Below are 18,709 nucleotides of genomic sequence, written 5' to 3'. Positions count from 1 at the left end.
ACTGTAGGAATGGGATAAACCTCTGCTTCCCCCCACTGCAGGCAGGGAGCCCCAAGTACAACTCTTCTCCCTTTGGCTTGCAAAGGGAAGACACAATATCCTGTCTGCCTTTACATGGCACCTTGAATTTGCTGCCTCACCCAGTCTGCTCAGCCCCTGCCTGTGCATCCACTGACAACCTTCACACACATGTGGGGAATGGGGGGTCACCAGCTCCCATTCTCCTCTTGTCACTCCAACACCACCATCAGTGTCTCCAGTCCTGTGTATGGAGGGAGGTGGACAGGGCAGAGGAAGAAGGTAGGAAGCAGTGCTGGCAGAAGGTAAACTGGTCCTTACACTCCATCACAAAGCAGCCAAAAGAGTTTCCCTCTTTTCTCATTCAACCCATGTACACAGACACCTATTTTCTAGTTCTGCTTTCCTGAGGCGCACGTGCTGCTCCATTGGTGCTCCTTAGGGCTGCATAGAAGAACAAGCAAGCAGAAACCCTCCACAGCAGGAACAGAAACATTAATATTCCCATGTGTTCATAAAGATTATCCCTCACTGTCGTCAGCCTACGAGTACTCTGCGGTTTTTCTTAGACACGTATGTACGAACACAGCATTTGTGATCAGTTAATAATTAATACTGTGCTAGTACGTGCAAGTCCTATGGCTTAGCTTTTAAGTTCTTCAATCACCTACAATTTCTTAGTATTTGATGGAGTAGTGATCAGAGACTCAAAAGCAGGTCACTGCCTTATGGTAACGAAAATAAGTATTTTAAGAGTTTACAGTTCACTGGTCCAGTTTTCTGACTGCACCTATGAGAACGAGACTGAGAGAAATCCATATGCATGGACCTTTGCAAGGATTCCAGACAGACAGAGCTAATACGTGACTTCAAATAATGTATCGGGATATGGAAATAACCTGAAGATGTTTGAAGAATCTCATTTTTGTCATGTCCTTATATCACACAATAATCACCTTCATGGAATAGCAGCCAGCACCTCTCAATTGTATTACATATTTGACTCTACCTCTCCCAATTGTCCTTTAAAGACTTTAATTTTCCCTGATTCTGTATCAGGATGGAGCACTCTGTGTGGCACCGTAGCAACTACCAGCACAAATAACTGTGGAAGCCTGTAACCTCGAAATGAGAATAATCAAGCTCTATTTACCAACCATATTTTAACATGTTTTATGTGCATATATTCAATGCAAATAATTTATAGTGAAATTACCAGCAGCTGTATACTCTGTGCAATTATTCATGTCTGTGCAGGCTTATGAATGTCTTTTCTACATATTTTCGCCTTCTCTAATGAGACACTCTCAGGCTACAAGATTACTACAAAAAGGTAGAAATACTCTGTAATACACTCGTAATGAGTTGGAATCGGTACATTGTTTTCAAGGCTTGCTCATGAAGTTTGAGTAGTTAAAGCATAAAACATCCACAGTGGCTTTTAAGGCCCCTGGGAATACTTCCCAAGTACTTACTCTTTGCTCAGTAGTTAAGGACGTGCATTCTCCATGCTCAGTTCCTCATTTTACATGGAGTCTGCATAGCCTGAGGTGTCACATTTCATGGGAATTTCACAAAGCATAAAAAAAAATTACTCAGAACCCAAAGATTCATTTTCATAGAGACAGAAAGCAACTCAAAGGCTCCCAGCCTCTGTCGGCTTTAAAAACAAGGGAAATCCATAATTTTATGGTGATGTCATTACTGAATTCCATGTAGACTCTATATCCTCCTCATGAGCAGTCCCAACATGAAAGGCCATTTCATATCATGCGCGGAGCAAGGAACAGCTCCGTTTTTTTGTAGATGTGTAAATTACTATAGGGTGGTTAAACTTTTGAACTCAAATTTGCTTCGATGCCAATTCCCATCCCAGATGGGAGGACTTGTACTGTGCACTCTGTGTAAGGACCATCTGGCTCTGCTTCCAGATGGATCACACATCACAATCACATCCAGGGTTAAGGGAGGGAGGAGGAGGACAAAGGAGAGGGCAGTGCTTGCTCCAACAACTAAGGGAAAGCCTAAGGTTGTATTCAGTAGGGAACTCAGTGTAATGCATGCATAGAACAAGCTTAATAAATATAGTTTTAAAATATGCAGATGAGAAATGGAGAAAGGAAATGCTAGAAGTGTAGAGTGGAAGGCAAAGAGGATGTTTTCCCTCTTTTTACGCTGCATGCTTCCAGTGTCAAGCTCTCCCAACTACCCCTGTACATGTAAACAAAAGCATTTAGTCTTAAAGAGATATTTGCAGAAGTGGAAGAGGATTCACCTACTGAGACAAGGAGGTTTAGTGCTTATATTATTAATTATGGAGATAGTATAATGTGCCCTTTTCTTCTGGTATAACAAAGAGCATTGTAACCTCATTGTTTCTAATCTAAAGGGTTCATGAATCAGGATCCTAAATCCATTTGTATTTTTTCATTTCATGGCTTTTCAAGAAGAGGCACATCTTGAGGTTTCTGCACATGTAGCAGAAAGAAGTACTGAGCCATCAGGTATATAGGTCTGATTTTTCTGGGACTGTTACTTTTGATCTGAACTACAAGAACTGGTACCTATAATGCTCACTGATGGAAAACTGGCAGTATAGTCCATTCCACAAAGGGAGATGGCATGGCTGCATCTCTGCCAGGCTGTACCTCAGCTCAGCAGTGCTGCTCGTTAACAGCTACACTGATCTGCTACTGTTACAGCAGGGATGCTGCAACACGTGTACCCGACAATGAGGCCCGTGGAAAGAATACATATAGACCGATTTTGGTAGATATTTTCAGAGATGTTTATTTCTCCAGCCGCATGGCCGGGGCTCTGCCGAGGAACTGCTCAATCACAGGACCCGAGGGTCCTTGCCTGGGCAGGGGAACACAAAACAACCAATGGGGAACGAGGCTGACCAGGGGCAGGGAAACCCCGTGTCTCCCCCCCAGGGCCCCTCTCCCAGGACCACATGGCAGGGGGAGGGACCCCAGCATGCTACAAACTGGCTCACACAACTGTGGCTTGGTTTGGTGTGTTTTATTTGTAGGTTTTTTTCTAGTGGTGGTAGAAAACCTAGGTTGTATCTCCATGTGGAGCTGCCCTGTACGCTGTGGGCATAGTAGCTTCCGGGTGGAGTTGCCATCTATTGGTATGGTTCCATGGGAACTGTGGTCTGATGTCCAGCACAAAAATGAAGGATATGAATTTTGAAATGCCCACAGGACAAATGTCGAACTCTGATAAGCTTTCTGAAAGACTCGAGAGAAAGGTCAAAGAACTGAATTTACTGGGAGACTGTGCCAGCAAGTCTCTCTCAGAAGCAACACTCCCAAGTAATCAAGGTACAGGCACCCGATTTCTTTTTAAAGCTCAGGCTGTTACTGCAGCTACTTTGAGATCAAGTGATAAGTTTACATCATTTTAAAGTACTGCACATAAGAAGACAACTTGAATATGTGGAGACATATACAGGAACTTCACAGCTGCATACTGATACCTGCAAACTGAAGGTTAAGAAAGTCAGGGAAGTTTTCATACTTGACTCCAAGAAAATAAAGAAATACAAAGGTAAGCCTAATAAAGTGTTGTGTATTCCTATTTACTTGGGGCTGGGATACTTTTCTACAGCTGGAATAGTTTAAACAGTTCTCCAGTTCACACTAAAACAGGAATATTGCAAAGGTATGCACAGTATTCAGTATTAGTTCCCTTTTCACTACTAAACTTACATTACTACCATCTGTTTTACTGCTGCAGTACCAACCAGCAAGACATGTCTATTTAGGATAGAAATAGCCTCTCACAGACTTTATTTCTATTTTTTTTTGTTATTTACACAACCCCTGCTTCCCATATATACATTTACTGCAGAAGAACGTGCTTCTCTATGCTAAATGCTTTGTAATACCTAACCTTTAATGCAAAAAGCCAAAGCACATAATTTATCAGGTTGAGGGAGGAAAGTTCAAGAGCACTGGAAACATTCATATCCTTGTAAATAACAAGGGATCTTTTTGATTAAAACAGCCAGCCAATTCCTGGAAGCAGATCATCCCCCCGTTACAGAGAGCACACTTAGAAGTCCCAAGCATTCCTAGTAGCAGTTGGCTCAGTGCAGAAATGCCACCAGCTTGCTGATAACTTCATGCCTGGCTTTCAGAACGAAAGGGTTATCAGCAGCAGCTTCCACTGCTTGCAAAACCTCACCCTCACCTTCGACTTCCTCTAGCTCCTTGACATCTTTGGGCACACACGGTGTCCTGGTGACAGACAGTAACCAGATGGTCTTTTACCATCCAGCACTGAGTCGTTTCAAGAATTTAATCTGATTTCCCAGAATACGCAGCACAGCCCTTGTTTCCAAACTTGGCACGCAGGTGGGATCGCGTGCCTCTGGCTTTATAAATAGGCGTAACTGTTGGTGGCTTTGGCACATGTCAGTGTTTGAGCTGTTTGCCTGTTAGTTTGGAAAACCTGACCCCCTGCCTGGGCATTCATCTGTAGGTCTGACTGACTCTGGTGGCTCCTGTGCATGTCCAACAACCCTGTCAAACAGCTCAGTGCCTCCTAATTCAAACATCACAGTCACTTTCTGCTTTATAACTAGTAGCTCTTATGGTAATTTCTTTCCATTTTTTATTGTTGTCAGCTACACTGTACTGTATAATTAAAAGCACGTGCAAAATACAGATTTAGAATTACCTTGCTGCAATAGGAAGCTGAGGTTACTAAAAGGGTAACTACCCAGATACAGCTACATTCTTTCTCTTCATCCACTCCTTTGCAAAGGTTGGCTTCCATTTACCAGCTAGACAGGTGAGGAATCAAAATATTGCCCCATTCTTATGCCTCAGTGGGGGACTGGAAACTTTCAGGCTCCTCAGTTCTCACTGCTCTACCTTGGGAAGTCACTGCTCCTCTTGGGAACTTCTCCATCACTGGCAGTTCACATCTGTGCAAATTGCAGGTATCAGGCTTGAAGGAAACTGTTTTAATGGATCCCTCATAATTTAGGCATTTAAAAAAGATCAGAATGTGCCTTGGAGTTATGTTTCACATGTGATTTCAGTGTTTTAAGACACTCAGTTCTTTCTTATTTACATTTTAGAACTCATGTAGGACTTTTCTGGTAAAAGTTTCCCATAAAATTACTTAAATAAAGTCCTTGAAAGGTCTTGCAAAACCAGGCAAAAAATAAAATAAGAGCATTATTATATACTCATTCTATCTGCATGAAGATAAAAGCATGCCTGTACAAATGCAATTCCAAAACAAACAACATTTACTATTTATAAGGAAAAAATTGTATGGCATAATAATAAAGATGCTGTTCTATCAGACTGACAATGCTGTTGACTTTGTGTACAAACTTATCAACCTTTAATCCTCTTAAGTGGTATGTCATTGTCCCTCAGAGTATGTCAGATCCCTCAACCAGGACCATTACCATAATCTTCTGTGCTTGCACCAGTATCTGTAGATATACACAGGACTTCAACACTTTATCAGAAGTGCAGAGTGTCTGTGACAGGACAATGGTCTACTGGTTCTACTGCATGCAGATGTTCTGCCCAGATTATTGAATTAAGTACAAATTATTGAAGTTTTGCCTATACTGTCCTTGGAGATATTTAAAGGATGTGTAGACATGGTGCTTAGGGCCATGGTTTCATGGTGGATTTGGCAGTGTTAGGTTAATGGTTGAACTCAATGATATTAAGGGCCTTTTCCAACATAAATGTTCCTATGATTCTACTTATCTTTAATCTTAGATTATATTAATGGTTTGTCATTTTACAGAAGAGGGGTTAACTTAAAGTACAAATATTACCTCAAATCATAACTCCTAGGCTCCTCCAAGCACTTGTTTTTCTTTATTTCTTCTTTAAAAAAAAACCCCAACACTAGAAATTCAAAACCACCAAATAAAATTGAAACCATCTCTCATCCAGACTTGACACTCAAATTCTTATTCTCCATATAAGCACACATCTCTCACTAAATCAGAGCTGCCTCCAAAAGCTGAATTTGACTCAAGCATAGTCTAGTATGAGCACTGACTGCTGTCCTGTTTTTCCCTCAGCCTTCGTTCCTCAGACCTTGCAGCAAGGTCAAGGCCTTTGCCTGCTCGGACTGGACACATGGCTTGTGCTTTCAGACCACAAGAACAATCTCTAGCTTTCATCTAATTATGGACACTTCTAAATACTGATCTGAATCCACAAGCAGGCAAATAGGGACCCAAGTACACAATTACACTGCAAATGAGGCTGGATGACCTTTTGACAACCTTCTTGTTTGATCTGAGGGGCAGACAGCACAGGATCCCCCACCAGCAGAACTCCTCACATCAGAGTGTCAGCAAAGTCATCCCTGAACCCTCATAGCTTACTTTTTCAATATATTTTTAAAATAATTAAGCCGTGGTCTACACAAGCTGCTTTTTTTTTCCTCACCTTGCCAACAGCACTGGCTAAATTATCAGAAAAGGTGAAGGCTACCATGGCATTTCATGTGTTGCTTTCTCATTCTGTGCAAGGAACAGACAATTTCAAAATTATATCCAAAGAATCTTCAAAATTACAATAAGATTTACATTAATTTTCACCAGTTATGGACATAGTTATTACTTTTAACCCATTCCCATTTATTTTTGAATATTAAGGTAACATCCACCATATGGCAATCTTGTAACTGGGACAGAAAATTTTAACTTCCGTGCTACCAGTGAAGTTCTTCATCCTTATGGATCCTTATGGAAAAAAAGGAAGAGGGAGGAAATAACAAAAGGAAAACAATCCTGTTTTCATGGGGGGAAAAAAGTCCCTCAAACCATGATTTTTTTAGATGTCCATAATAATTAAAAGGAACATTGGAGAATAAATTTAGGCTTAAGAACTGTTACATAGGGAGGATCAAAAGCTGTTTCCTAAGCTAGTGTTCTAAAAAAGTAACCCTCGAGAGAAGCCCTGGCTAATGTTGGTTTCCAGTCTATAGGCTATATGCTGACAGCAGGGAACACTTTGGGAAAGGTACCGTCTAGTTCAGGGGACCTGAGCAGAAATAAACAGTCATTCCTTAGCACTCAACAATAAACTATCTGGATTTCTCCGTGTTGTATGTAAAAGCCACGCTTACCTTCTCTTCACTCACCCATTAAAGTAACTAAAATTTTCATGACTCATATTTAATCATTTTTTGGCAGTTCAGGCTGGCTTGAACCAAATCAAAATCCCAAAGCAGAAATTTGCGACCAGGAAACATTAGAGTGAAACAACATGGACTTTGGAAAAAGGAAAGAAATGTCCTCAAGAGATAACTTGTCCCTGGAACTCACTGAAGCACCTACAGCTGTTAAGTATACGTGTATTTCCAGCCTGTTTTCCCTCCAAGGTACAAAGCTATTTCTTGATGAGTGCAGGCAAACAAGTTGATGTGAAACACTGGGAAATTGCTCAGTCAAGATGAGGGACAGCCTCATGTGGGTGAGTCCTTGAAGCAAAGGAGGCAATGCTATGCCTAAGGCTGCCACTTACTGTCACAAGCCCTGCAAGCTGAGTTAGTATTGCCAGAGGAAAAGAGTGAATAACACCAAAGGTGCTGGAGGAATGCAGCCAGAATACGGAACTTAGGAGAAATCCCATCTATTTATGATTTAGGTTAAATGCAATGAAAATAAGGAGAATATATTCCACTCCAAAAGGATCAGCAGAACAAGGACACCACAGCAAGAAGGCACAACATTTCTAAAAGAAGACTACATTTTACTTCTCAAATCTTCACTACTTAACACTAAGCTTAGAGCATACGGGACCACCTCTGCGCTAACTGTGATCTACCTTCAGTAAAATTTACTCACCTATTTACCAGTACTCCCGGTTTAGTAAAATGCAGCACTACAATAAGTACACACAACTGCCACAATAAAACTCCCTAACCAACCACTATGATCTTCCAAAATTAATAACCAGAAACACTCTTACATGACGTATTTAATGCTTCTTTTCAGCACCCTCCTCAATGCATTCGGATAAGATTGTTTGGCTATACTGTACTTCCAAACCTATCTTTATCTCATTGCGTACGCAGACCTATTCAGAAAGTACATGCTGGCTCCTGGAACTGCAAACCACCTGATATAATTTTGGAGTTGTAACAAGCTTTGAACTTCCTCAAAGACAATCAAGACCAATTTTGGTTCTGAAATGAAGCCCACATCACACAGAAAAGTTGTATTATTGTACAAGATGCTAGGATACACTACCCAGAGAGAAACTTCAGCTTCACACAGCAGCAATGTGGGGAAAAAAAAGACCTGATTTCAGAAGCTACCAATCCCGAAAGGCATCTTCCTGAAATAATGTTTTTAGCTTTATGGCATACTTCCAGTTAGTTTTTTGTATTGTTGTTTTGTTTGTTTATTTGTTAGATTCATTTTGAACAAGCTGTAATCTTGTTAATAACAATGCAATGAGATGAGTTTCATTTGTATGATGCTGTGGACATTGGCACTAAGGCTCTGTTTTATCATTCATTGAATTCACTTGAAAATTTCTCATTTTAGATTATAGAACCAAGCTCTTGAGAGCCACAACAAGAAAGAGGCCATTATATCTCCTTGAATGATGGATGCATTAGAATATGGGAGGGGAAGGAGAAGGGGAAGGCTCCTTGAATGAAGGCCAGACTGTCCCATACAGCACTTTTATTTTGCTTCTAGTCTGAATTTCCTGAGAGCATCTATGGCCAGTTTTCTCCCAGAAACTTTTTATTGCACATGTTTCTGTGTCCTTGTCTATTATTCAAGTACTTTTATGTGACTGCACAGCTACTGACATAGAACATAATTTCTGTACTACTGGCTTGTTTCTTTTACACCTCCAAAAGCTGATCTTATCTTCAACGTCTCCACATGAAGCCCCACTTACTATTTGAATCCTTGCTTTCCATAATTCAGCATTTCTGGTTCTTACAAAATCCTTCTACTTGTTTTTGTATATTTTTTTTTTGCTCCTCAATGTGTAGTTTGAGTTTTAGCAGTTAAATACATCAAAGCAACGTTTTCGAATACAGCCATATACGTCAGTCTAAGAAAACTCAAATGAGCAATCTACCACAACTATGCATTCGTAAGCAGTCTGTATTTACTATGAGATCATCCAGCAGCAGAGATCCCTTGGAGTGACTGTTCTCCCCTCAAAATACTGAAGAAACTCTCCAAATTTACAGCCTAGATTTCCTCCAATTTACAGCCTAGCCTGGCTAGATGAAAAACACACACATCCATTTAGGCCGCAACAGAGGAAATCACTTTCTAATCACATAGCACACCTTTTCCACATCACTCTCCAAACCCTATCTTTGCCAGTTATCCTTGTAGTGCAAAGAACAGAACCTAAACCTCTCGTTACCTGCTTAGCTCCAAAATGTCAGATAGCCAAACATTGTTTCCAGCCAACTGACCCCTAAGGTATGACTTTCTCCCTGTTTAGTCCATGGATACTGCATGATATCCATAGATACTGATGATGCTGCATTCTGCTGCACCACAACAGAAAGAGGTGATACAAAAACACATTTCCCAACAGGGTGATGGAGCAGGCTGAGTGTTGCCCCTCTCTGTTTCCCTGGTACTTTTGAACTGTCTAAGCAGCATGGAGAAAACCCTCATAACCTGGGAGGTCAAGAGCCACACATCACTGCAAGAGAGGAGAGACACACAGCTCACAAAACTAGTCCTGCTGTGTCCAACCTGCTCACAGCAGCTCCTCTGTAAAAGATGACCGCACTCCAGGCAGTTGTTTTGTTCTGTGCCCTCTGACACAGTTATCCAGTAGAGGCTTTAGAAGGCCTTTCCTTTCTTAGAATTAGAGGTTTGCAGTATAATCTACAAGAAAAGGTGGGCAATGGGGAGACTATCAAGATTCCAAATATTCCAATTCATTCTGCTCACTGGTATTAATCTGCCCTTAATTTTCTTGCATAACATGAAAGAATCAGGACCAAACTGAGAAGCAAGTTCAAAGACACTTTACACAGCAAGTTGCTGCAGACCTGTGAGGGCTTCCAAGCAATAAAAACAACTTCTGGATGCATTTCCTTTACCTCTCAGGATGTAGTTCTGATAATTCTGGTCGGCTTCTGCTCCCACTTTGATTAAGCAAGTCAGACCTTCAGCAACAACAAACTCATGAACCAAGTCCTTGTCATCCTGTCACAGGAGAAAGGAAAAGCTGAATTAGAATTTTGAACGACAAAGAAATAGATTATATCATAATGTAAAAACAAATGCATGCCTGAAACATTGATTCTATGTTTCAAGTGGTGCAAGCAAGTTGATAAGCAAAATTATTATACAGAAGAACACAAGCAGAATTCTGAGCTTTAAAATCAAAATGAAATGCATCAATGCAAAGCAAGAAAAACAAGCTTTAACCTTTCAGTCAACTACAGAAAATTAAAATCTGCCTGACTTTTCATTTTTTTTTCATTGAAGGCTTGCAGACATCCTCCACAATACTATAATCTCATCATATCACATAAACAAATATCCTTACATCCCTGAAGTGTCAGGATCTACAAGAGAACACCATCTCTATTCCTCAGCATGATTCAGTATTTTAAGTGTGTACACCAAAACTTTAAAACTGGTTTTATTGCAATGTAATATTATATTTATTAACATAATATTAACTCATTGTATTTAGAATATTTAAAGTGTTAAGAATAAGAGCACTGGTAGATAATATGCCCACACTGTGATGGAAAACACAGCAAATACAAGAGAAAGTGTCACAGGAGTTGATACTTGCTAAAGTGACTCACTCTTTTTTCACCATCAGTCCTTCCCTCAGGGCAGGAGAATAATCCCATATCACAGGTGGAAGTGACACCAGGGAGAGGAGGGGTTTCCTGGGCCTTACATACCTAACTGCGATGCCAAGGGACTATAGAGCACCACATCTAAAGCTTGTCTACCCTTACAGAAGGCTCATGCAGACAAAGAAGCTACTAATAACTGGATTAAACAGCCCCTAATGAATTAGCCATGCAAATTAGGCACAAGACCAATTTAAGATCTTAATGGGAGAGAATTACTCTGCAGACAATCACAGTTGCTGAGTGCCTTCTTTTAAACAATCTTAATTTATGCTTTCATACACAACAGTGTAACAGACATAAATTCCAGCTTTCCAATAGTGCAGCCCCAAGAACCCAAGATCCATACAGTAGATTTGTTGAGAGTGATTTTTGAATTCATGGCAAACACTTAGAAAACTGCCAAGAGAAATAAAATAATCAAGCTCCTTTTAGTGTGACATTTCACTTACTTAGAGTTTTTTTCCACTGGACAGTTTATTTATTATGAATTTCCTTCTTTCGCCAGAGATAATTTACAATAATTCCTACGGTCTGACCAAATGGGATACTAATAATTGGAAGGTAACCTAGCAGTTTGTGAGAAGTTTAGAAATTATGAGAAAAAAAAAAAATCAGTTTCATGTTTTAGCTGGTCTAAGTTGTTAAAACAATTTGAAAAATATTTATCACATGATAAAAGTGATTTATCCTTTAAATAAAGTATGAAAGTATACAAAGTGGAAGCATGCAATCATACCCCACATCTTGGTGAAAGCATATCATAAAAGCCCAAAATACATAAGATAAAATTCACCTCTGCATATGCACCCTTGAGCTAAAAATAATTTTTATTTCTTAATCTCAATGTTTTATTTTTAAGAGTGCTGGGTTTTTTTCAGTAGATAGATAAAAGCCTTAAATAGTGTTTTCTGAAAAGCTAAGAAGTTTACAAACTCATATGTCAGACCAAGGCACTACAGATGCAAGCACACAACTTTATGAAGACAAATTTCCTCTGTGCATTTTCACCACCAGGTGAGTGCTCCTTCCCATGCATCCCTTTGTTACATGTGTTTTTAACTCAAGGATACCTGAATAATTTCTTGTTCTTCAAGAATTTTGCATTTTGTTTTTCCTAAAACTCAAGAGAGGAAACATACCCATGGAATCTCTCGGCAAAGCTTAATGTAAAGTATATTAAGGGTTCAGGAAAACTAAGGCTATGTGTCAGGGTAACAAGGCTTTTCACAAGGACTTTGCATGCCTAGGAAGTTACTCTGTGTGCCAAGATCAGTGATTAAAAATTCCCTGCTACTAAAGAGAAAAGATGCCAAACCCAGAGTGGGGCAGTAGTGGCAGTAAAGGCAAGGGACTGAAGACAGGAGTACATAGAATTTAGGAAACTAACAGAAACTGGTGGAATTATACAGAATCAAGAAAGCTGTGGGGAAAACACCCTCCAAAACAGTTTTTCTAAAAATCAGTTGAGAAACAGATGCATAGTTAGACAACACAGTTGTCTAATTTAAGAGAAATAACACATATAACAAATCAAATTCTTGAGTGAAATAATCACAATTTTTTCCAGATGGTAATTTTATCCTCATTCAAAAACATTTCCTTTTTCTTTAAATAAATTTTCTTGATACTTGAGTATACATTTTGGTTTTGCATCAAGTGTGTTTGAATCCTCCTTGAATTGAGGAAAAAAGGAATCTATTCTGGATGGACACACAGTGAAATAAAGAATACTGGAAAAACAGAAAAAAGTAGGAATAACTGTGGTCTGTGGATTCAGACATGTATTAATAGATCTACCATGCCTTTTTGGGAAAAATAAATGACATTTGGATGATGAAAAATAAATTTAAGAATGGTCCATATAGAAGAGAAGTTAACAGTAGTTCAGTTTCAGAGTCCTTCAGGTTGAACCCAAAAAACAAAATAAAATTTTTAATAGCATTTAGCCATTAAGGGCTGCTGAAATTCAGTGAAAGATAAAAACTGAAACAGCCACTGTAACTTTAAGGTGTTCCCCATAATCTTAAATAGTGAATGCATATTAGTGCATCAGCTGGGGAAAAATTAGAAATTAGCATTTGATTGTCAAAATAAATCAAGCTAAAAATATGGTTTTATGTTGATTTATTTGTGTAGTTAGTTATTTAATTATTTATTTTTTAACATGGACCTTTCCAAAGCAAATTTTGAGTTGAAGTTCTTCTGGAATTTTTTCAAAGCAACCAAGTCACAGAGTCACCCTAAACTGAAAGGAGATATATTGCAGGGGAACAGCAGAGGAAATAGAGGGGATGAGGAACTCCAACTAGACTGCTTTTGGAAAGCACTGAATAAACAAATCAAACCTGAATTTAAAAAAGGCTTTTAAGGTACTTCTCCTCTCCCAAATAAAAGGGGAAAAAGAAGGTGTAATCAAGCAGAATACAAACACACCATGCCTTGGACATAAATCTCAACTCAGTACATTATCTATCCCATCCTGTATATACGATGAGAGGAAAGAAGCAAACATCTGGAATGTGCAGCAAAAGATGAAAGGCATGCAAGCCCATACGGTCTACATTGAAAGGAGAATGTTTACATCAATTTTGGTCTAGGATAATTTTTTCAGACCCATTAACTCACTGACTTGCCAAGTTAGGTGACCTCAAGAGTAAAGGCTACTCTCTAGCAGTGGTTAAGAGGTTCAGGTTTCCAGGAAGAGAGCATTCATTGCATAGAATATATGGCATGAGTGTGACAATGATACCTACAAGTATATGCCACACGTGTGTGATAACAGCTAGAAGGAGGCAGGGAAATGTTGCCATTTGCTATGGAAATGGACTCCTCTGCTAATATTGCAAAGATTTATGAGCCCTTAATCAGCAGGCATTAAGGCACTGATGAGAAAAGCAGCAAAACAGGCAAAGCTCTCTAAGCTTCCTGCTAAGCTCCTGCCAACCATAAAGATTGTGCAGTGACACAAAGGCTGGCTACTTAAAGTCTTCATGAAAAGATACCATTGGCCTCGTCAGATAACTATATTTTGCTCGTTTATTCACAGACTTGAATTAGATCATGTCTCTTCCTTTTTTTACGCATCCCAGAGGAAGAAAAAACAAGATAATATATGTCTGTGCAATAGATGGCTATTTTTGTCCAATATAATGAAAAAGACACTATACTCAAACTGGTATATTCAAACTTGCTTGTGTGGTTGACAAAATGCACAAACCGTACTTTTTCACCTCCGTAACTCAGACTAGCAACTAAAAAGACCCTACGAACCCTGTACCATTGGTTCCTGTGTCATTGGCAAAGCAGTGGGGGAGTTACTGTCTTCTTTCCTACACTTCTGTACCATTTGACATATTTTCTAAGGTAGTTTTGCGGGGTCTTACCTGAAGATGGAGACTGAAGATGTTTTCCTAAGGAACGGCACTTTGCAAGAACATGTTTTATCTGATGTGCAGCTTCCACATGCAAAGATAAATTGTTTATAGACTGTTTAAGATAAATCTTTCTTAAGTCTGCTATTTCTGTGGGCCATATGTTTGAAAGCTTCTACCCAAAGCATGATTATTTTTATGCCACAAGAAAGTTGCTTCATTTCCTAATAAGAATTGAGGTTTTGGAACATAGTTTCTCAAGAGGATTTTTTTTTTTTTTTTAATCTAACAAGCACTGCTGAAAGCTTCATTCCAAGTATTTGGGGAAACTGGAATACTAAGTGAATATTCACACTTAGATATGCACATATGTATTTCTTTCTTACGTGGCTAACAGCTGTGCAAAGTACTGTCTTTCCAAGGAATCATAACACAAAACAAGATGCTTGTCTATAAGTTTTCCACCAAGAAGAATCTCATTTTTATGTTTTGGGTTTTTCTCTCCCTGCTTTCCTTTAATAAGCTATCCCATTGTTTCTGGGTGCTTAAGCATTCCCATATTTAATTCCATCTTGTACAATTCTCTCCTGTATCTGTTACAAAGTCAAAGACTGCACATTTTATAATATTCATTTCTTTAAATAAGGAAAACCATTGGGTTCCCCAACCTGTGCTCTCCACACGACACATTACTAAGTGAGCCAGCAATCACATTCCATACTGACCAAACCTTCCAAAATGCACAAGTTGCTATGATCCAGCCTAAAAGTGAGAGCAGCACAGGCAGAGAGGAGAATCTCCTTGCTAAGCTTTGCCTGTGGGTTTATAAGAGGGATTTCATTCAAACTGAGCTCCAGAGGTTGATGCACTTCACTGTCTACTTGAGGAAGAGCTTCCCTCTCTGCTCTGTCACTCTACAACATCCCTATTAAGAGAGATTTAAACTCTGATTATCAGGTCAGCTCTGGTTTTGTCTGTAAACCAAAAATTGTACAAAGATATACTGCATTCACATTTCAACACTGTGATAATTCACCTAGGCAAAAGGTATGATGAATATTGCCAATTCACCGGGCACCATGACTATGAGGAGAAATATATACCCAGCTTAAAGTGGAGGAGCATTCTCTTCTGCAGCCTGAAATCTTTTGGGATACAGAATCCTACAAGCAGAAAGGGTGCAGCTCATTCAGACACTACCTGGCTCCTGAAGTAAACATCCCTACTTTTCAAGAGAGAGAGCTAGTGAAATTTTGACTCATTGCTATGTTCATCTATGAAATAGTATGCTGGCAGAGTGCACTGTCCCCAGTCCACATTATTATGTCAGAGCGAGGTCTCCTTGGAAAGCCCTCTTCCTCAGATTCCCCTGCCAAGAGTACACACTGCTCAGCAAGGAAGCAGAACTGAAACAGAAACCCCAAATGATTATGTTCAACGTGAAAAATTAAAATAAAAAGGAAAAATACATCGATCAATACAATGCCAGTGCATTTTAGCCCTCCAAAAAACATAAAAGATGGCTGCACTCTTTAGAAGTTAGAGCACATTTTTTCTAACACCCACCCCCCCCCCCCCCCTTTTTTTTTTTAATCTCCTGCAAAGTCAAGATAGGATCACAAAGTTCAGCTGGTTTTAGGAGGATTAAGGTTTAGGGATTAAGCTTCATTCATTTGGGGATGTAAATTAGCGGCAGAGGGACAGCAGCTGACTGGTGAGGAAAGGGAGGAAGGAGGAGGCAGGTCAAAGAGCAAACCATGCACGACTGCAGGCTTTTGCCCGCATAAATCTCAGATGACAATGTATCAGGCACTCCACCACAACAAAGTAAAATAAAGGAATATTGCCCAATATATTTCAAAATCTTTCTCTGTTACTAAGTGCGTAAAGGCAGAATGATAAAATCCAGGTTTCTATTAGCAATAGCATCAATGATGAGTAGGTCCTTGTTCCACCCTTCCTATACTTAATAGTGCAAAGAGAATAGACATAGATCTTTTTTCCAAAGCATTCCTTTGGCTCTGGCGGACCCTCACATAGACAAACAAAACCCAAATCAACCCCATACTTTGCCCCTAATTTGACTGCCCTGGGCAGCAGTAGCAATGTGGCAGCACAGGGCTATGACCATAACACATTTCCATGACCCGAGAGTCTTCATATCCACAGGCTCCCTGTATAATTTCAAATGCTTATACAATTCACCATCCCAGGAGCAATGGAAAATTAACATGCAATTCCTCCCAGCCGCCCTTTTGGCTGCCTACCTCTGCAACCCCAGTGACTACATTAGAAATATATCACAACTAAGCCTCCACAATAGTATTTTTAACTATAGCTACCTGCCTTCAGTATGCATCACATCTGCTGAAGTTACCAGCAAAATAATTACTCCCATTGACAAGACTAAAATGATGTAGTAATAAAAGCTATGTTGTGCTCTATTAGAAACAGAAATCCCAAAGCATTTCCATAGTCCAGCTTTTTTATTGGCTAAGCGACAGGTCGCATTTTACAGATCAAGATTGGCTTGCAATGTTTGCCATTAGAAAAGCTTGCTCTGGCTTGAAAACTGAGTAAACATAGTCAGGAAGTGATTGAAGGAGCACAGATCGCCAAGATATAATTTATAGTTACTTTCCCACACTTCAAACTATAGTTCTGTCCTTTGGACTCCAAAATTATTGATATAATTAAAATCCTAGGTTGCCAATCCAGAAGTGCCTGATATTATCTAATTCAATTGTCACTGTTTATTTCAGTCCATTTTAAAAGCCAAGTCATCTATTGCAAACAAATCTGGAAAGAAATCATTCCAAAAACATACACACACGCACATATATGCACACATCCATACATAAAGTGAGGTCCTACGAGTCTCTCAAGACTGTGTTGCCATTTCAACCTCAATTATTTATGAAGCTACAAAACAATTTTATGTACGGACCAGGTAAGCCTGTGGTTAAGTAGGCAAGTCTTGTACTAAACATGAAACCTCAGCTCTACATTGTGTCAGGGCACTACTTTTAGAAGATGAACCAAACACAGATCTGAGAGTCCTCTGCTGCAGAGAGACCATTTCTCTAGGACATGTATTTCCACTCCCTGATACTTGGTAAGCCAGAAACTACCCCAAGATAGGTGCTAGGCAGGTTCACCTGCTGTCTTCCTTCTGTCAAATTCCCACCAGCACCTAGAAGAACAACTCCTTGAGAACAAGATTGCCCTGGACTGGGATGTCCCAAAATTGCAGTAAGCTGCTAGAAATAACTGAGGCAGAAGCATTTTAGAGGTGAAGGGTCTGCAAGGATCAAGCAGCTGGTTTGTATCTCAATGGAAGCTCCTTCCCCTTGCTCTTCTTGTTGATTGCAAATGCACTTCAGCCACTTTACTGCCCTCACCAGCTGTGCCAAGCTTCCATTCCTCTTCCCTCCAAACTTTTCCCTACACTCCTCCATGCTGTGGCTTCACTCCTCATTTTCTTCTGTCCACCAGTCTTTACATCTTCCAAACTCATTTCATGTACATCTGTGTAGAAGCATGGCCATAACATGACACAGAGACATCAGTATTTTTACATTGCTCCCTTTTTTCCTTTTCTTTCATCTGTTTACATGGAGCAGCATTTTACAACAGCATGCATGGAAATTACCATCCCCCTTTACTTTCAGTGAGGCAATATACTTAGGCAGCCTGCAATGTAGGCTTCTGGTGATGACAACAATGAAAATTCATCCTCAATTTTGTTGCTGGAGGGAAGGGATGCTGATCAGAGGGACCTTGAGAGGAAGGCCAATGCAAACCTCATGGAGTTCAAGTGAGCTGGGTCATGGCCATTGCAGACACACCTACAGGTGGGGCAGAGAAGTGATTGAGAGCAGCCCTGTAGAGAAAACTTGGGGGAAAAACTGCAGGGGAAACCTGGGTTGATGAAAAACTCAACATGACCCAGAAACGTGCACTGGGAGCCCAGAAAGCCAGACGTGTCCTGGGCTGCATCCAAAGCAGCATAGCCAGCAGGACGAGGGAAGGGATTCTGCCCCTCTGCTCTGCGAGACCCCGCCTGGAGTGCTGTGCACAGTCCTGGTGTCCCCAACATAAGAAGAACACGGAACTGTTGGAGTGAGTCCAGAGGAGGCCCATGAAGTGGATTAGAGGACTGGAGCACCCTTCCTACAAAACCAGGCCAAGAGAGTTGGGGCTGGTCAGCCTGGAGAAGAGAAGGTTGCATGGAGATCCCATCGTAACCACCCAGTATCTGAAGGGAGCCTACAGGGAAGTCAGAGAGGGACTCCTCATCAGGAGCTGCAGTGATAGGACAAGGAGTAATGGGTACAAACCGAAAGAGGGGAAATTTAGGTTAAACCAAGGAGAAAAATCAGCCTACAGTCTTTCATGTTTAAATTTTTCTGACCTTTAACAAGTCACTAAAACACACATATTGGCACCTA

General features: G+C 40.1%; 1 protein-coding gene across 14 annotated transcripts in view; it reads right to left on the bottom strand.

Annotated features, from left to right (window-relative positions):
* Positions 1-18,709, bottom strand: part of FHOD3 (formin homology 2 domain containing 3) — a 377,817-nt gene that overhangs the window by 178,735 nt on the left and 180,373 nt on the right. For all 14 annotated transcript variants that reach the window (XM_032118819.1, XM_032118873.1, XM_032118846.1 and 11 more), the window contains exon 5: positions 10,111-10,216. In XM_032118819.1, coding sequence (XP_031974710.1) covers positions 10,111-10,216 — 106 coding nt within the window. The remainder of the gene's footprint in view (positions 1-10,110; positions 10,217-18,709) is intronic.

The sequence above is a fragment of the Corvus moneduloides genome, chromosome 1 (genome assembly GCF_009650955.1).
Source record: "Corvus moneduloides isolate bCorMon1 chromosome 1, bCorMon1.pri, whole genome shotgun sequence".
In the NCBI taxonomy this organism is placed as follows: domain Eukaryota; kingdom Metazoa; phylum Chordata; class Aves; order Passeriformes; family Corvidae; genus Corvus; species Corvus moneduloides.
The sequence above is the reverse complement of the archived record's forward strand: the minus strand, read 5'-3'. Positions and strand labels throughout refer to the sequence as shown.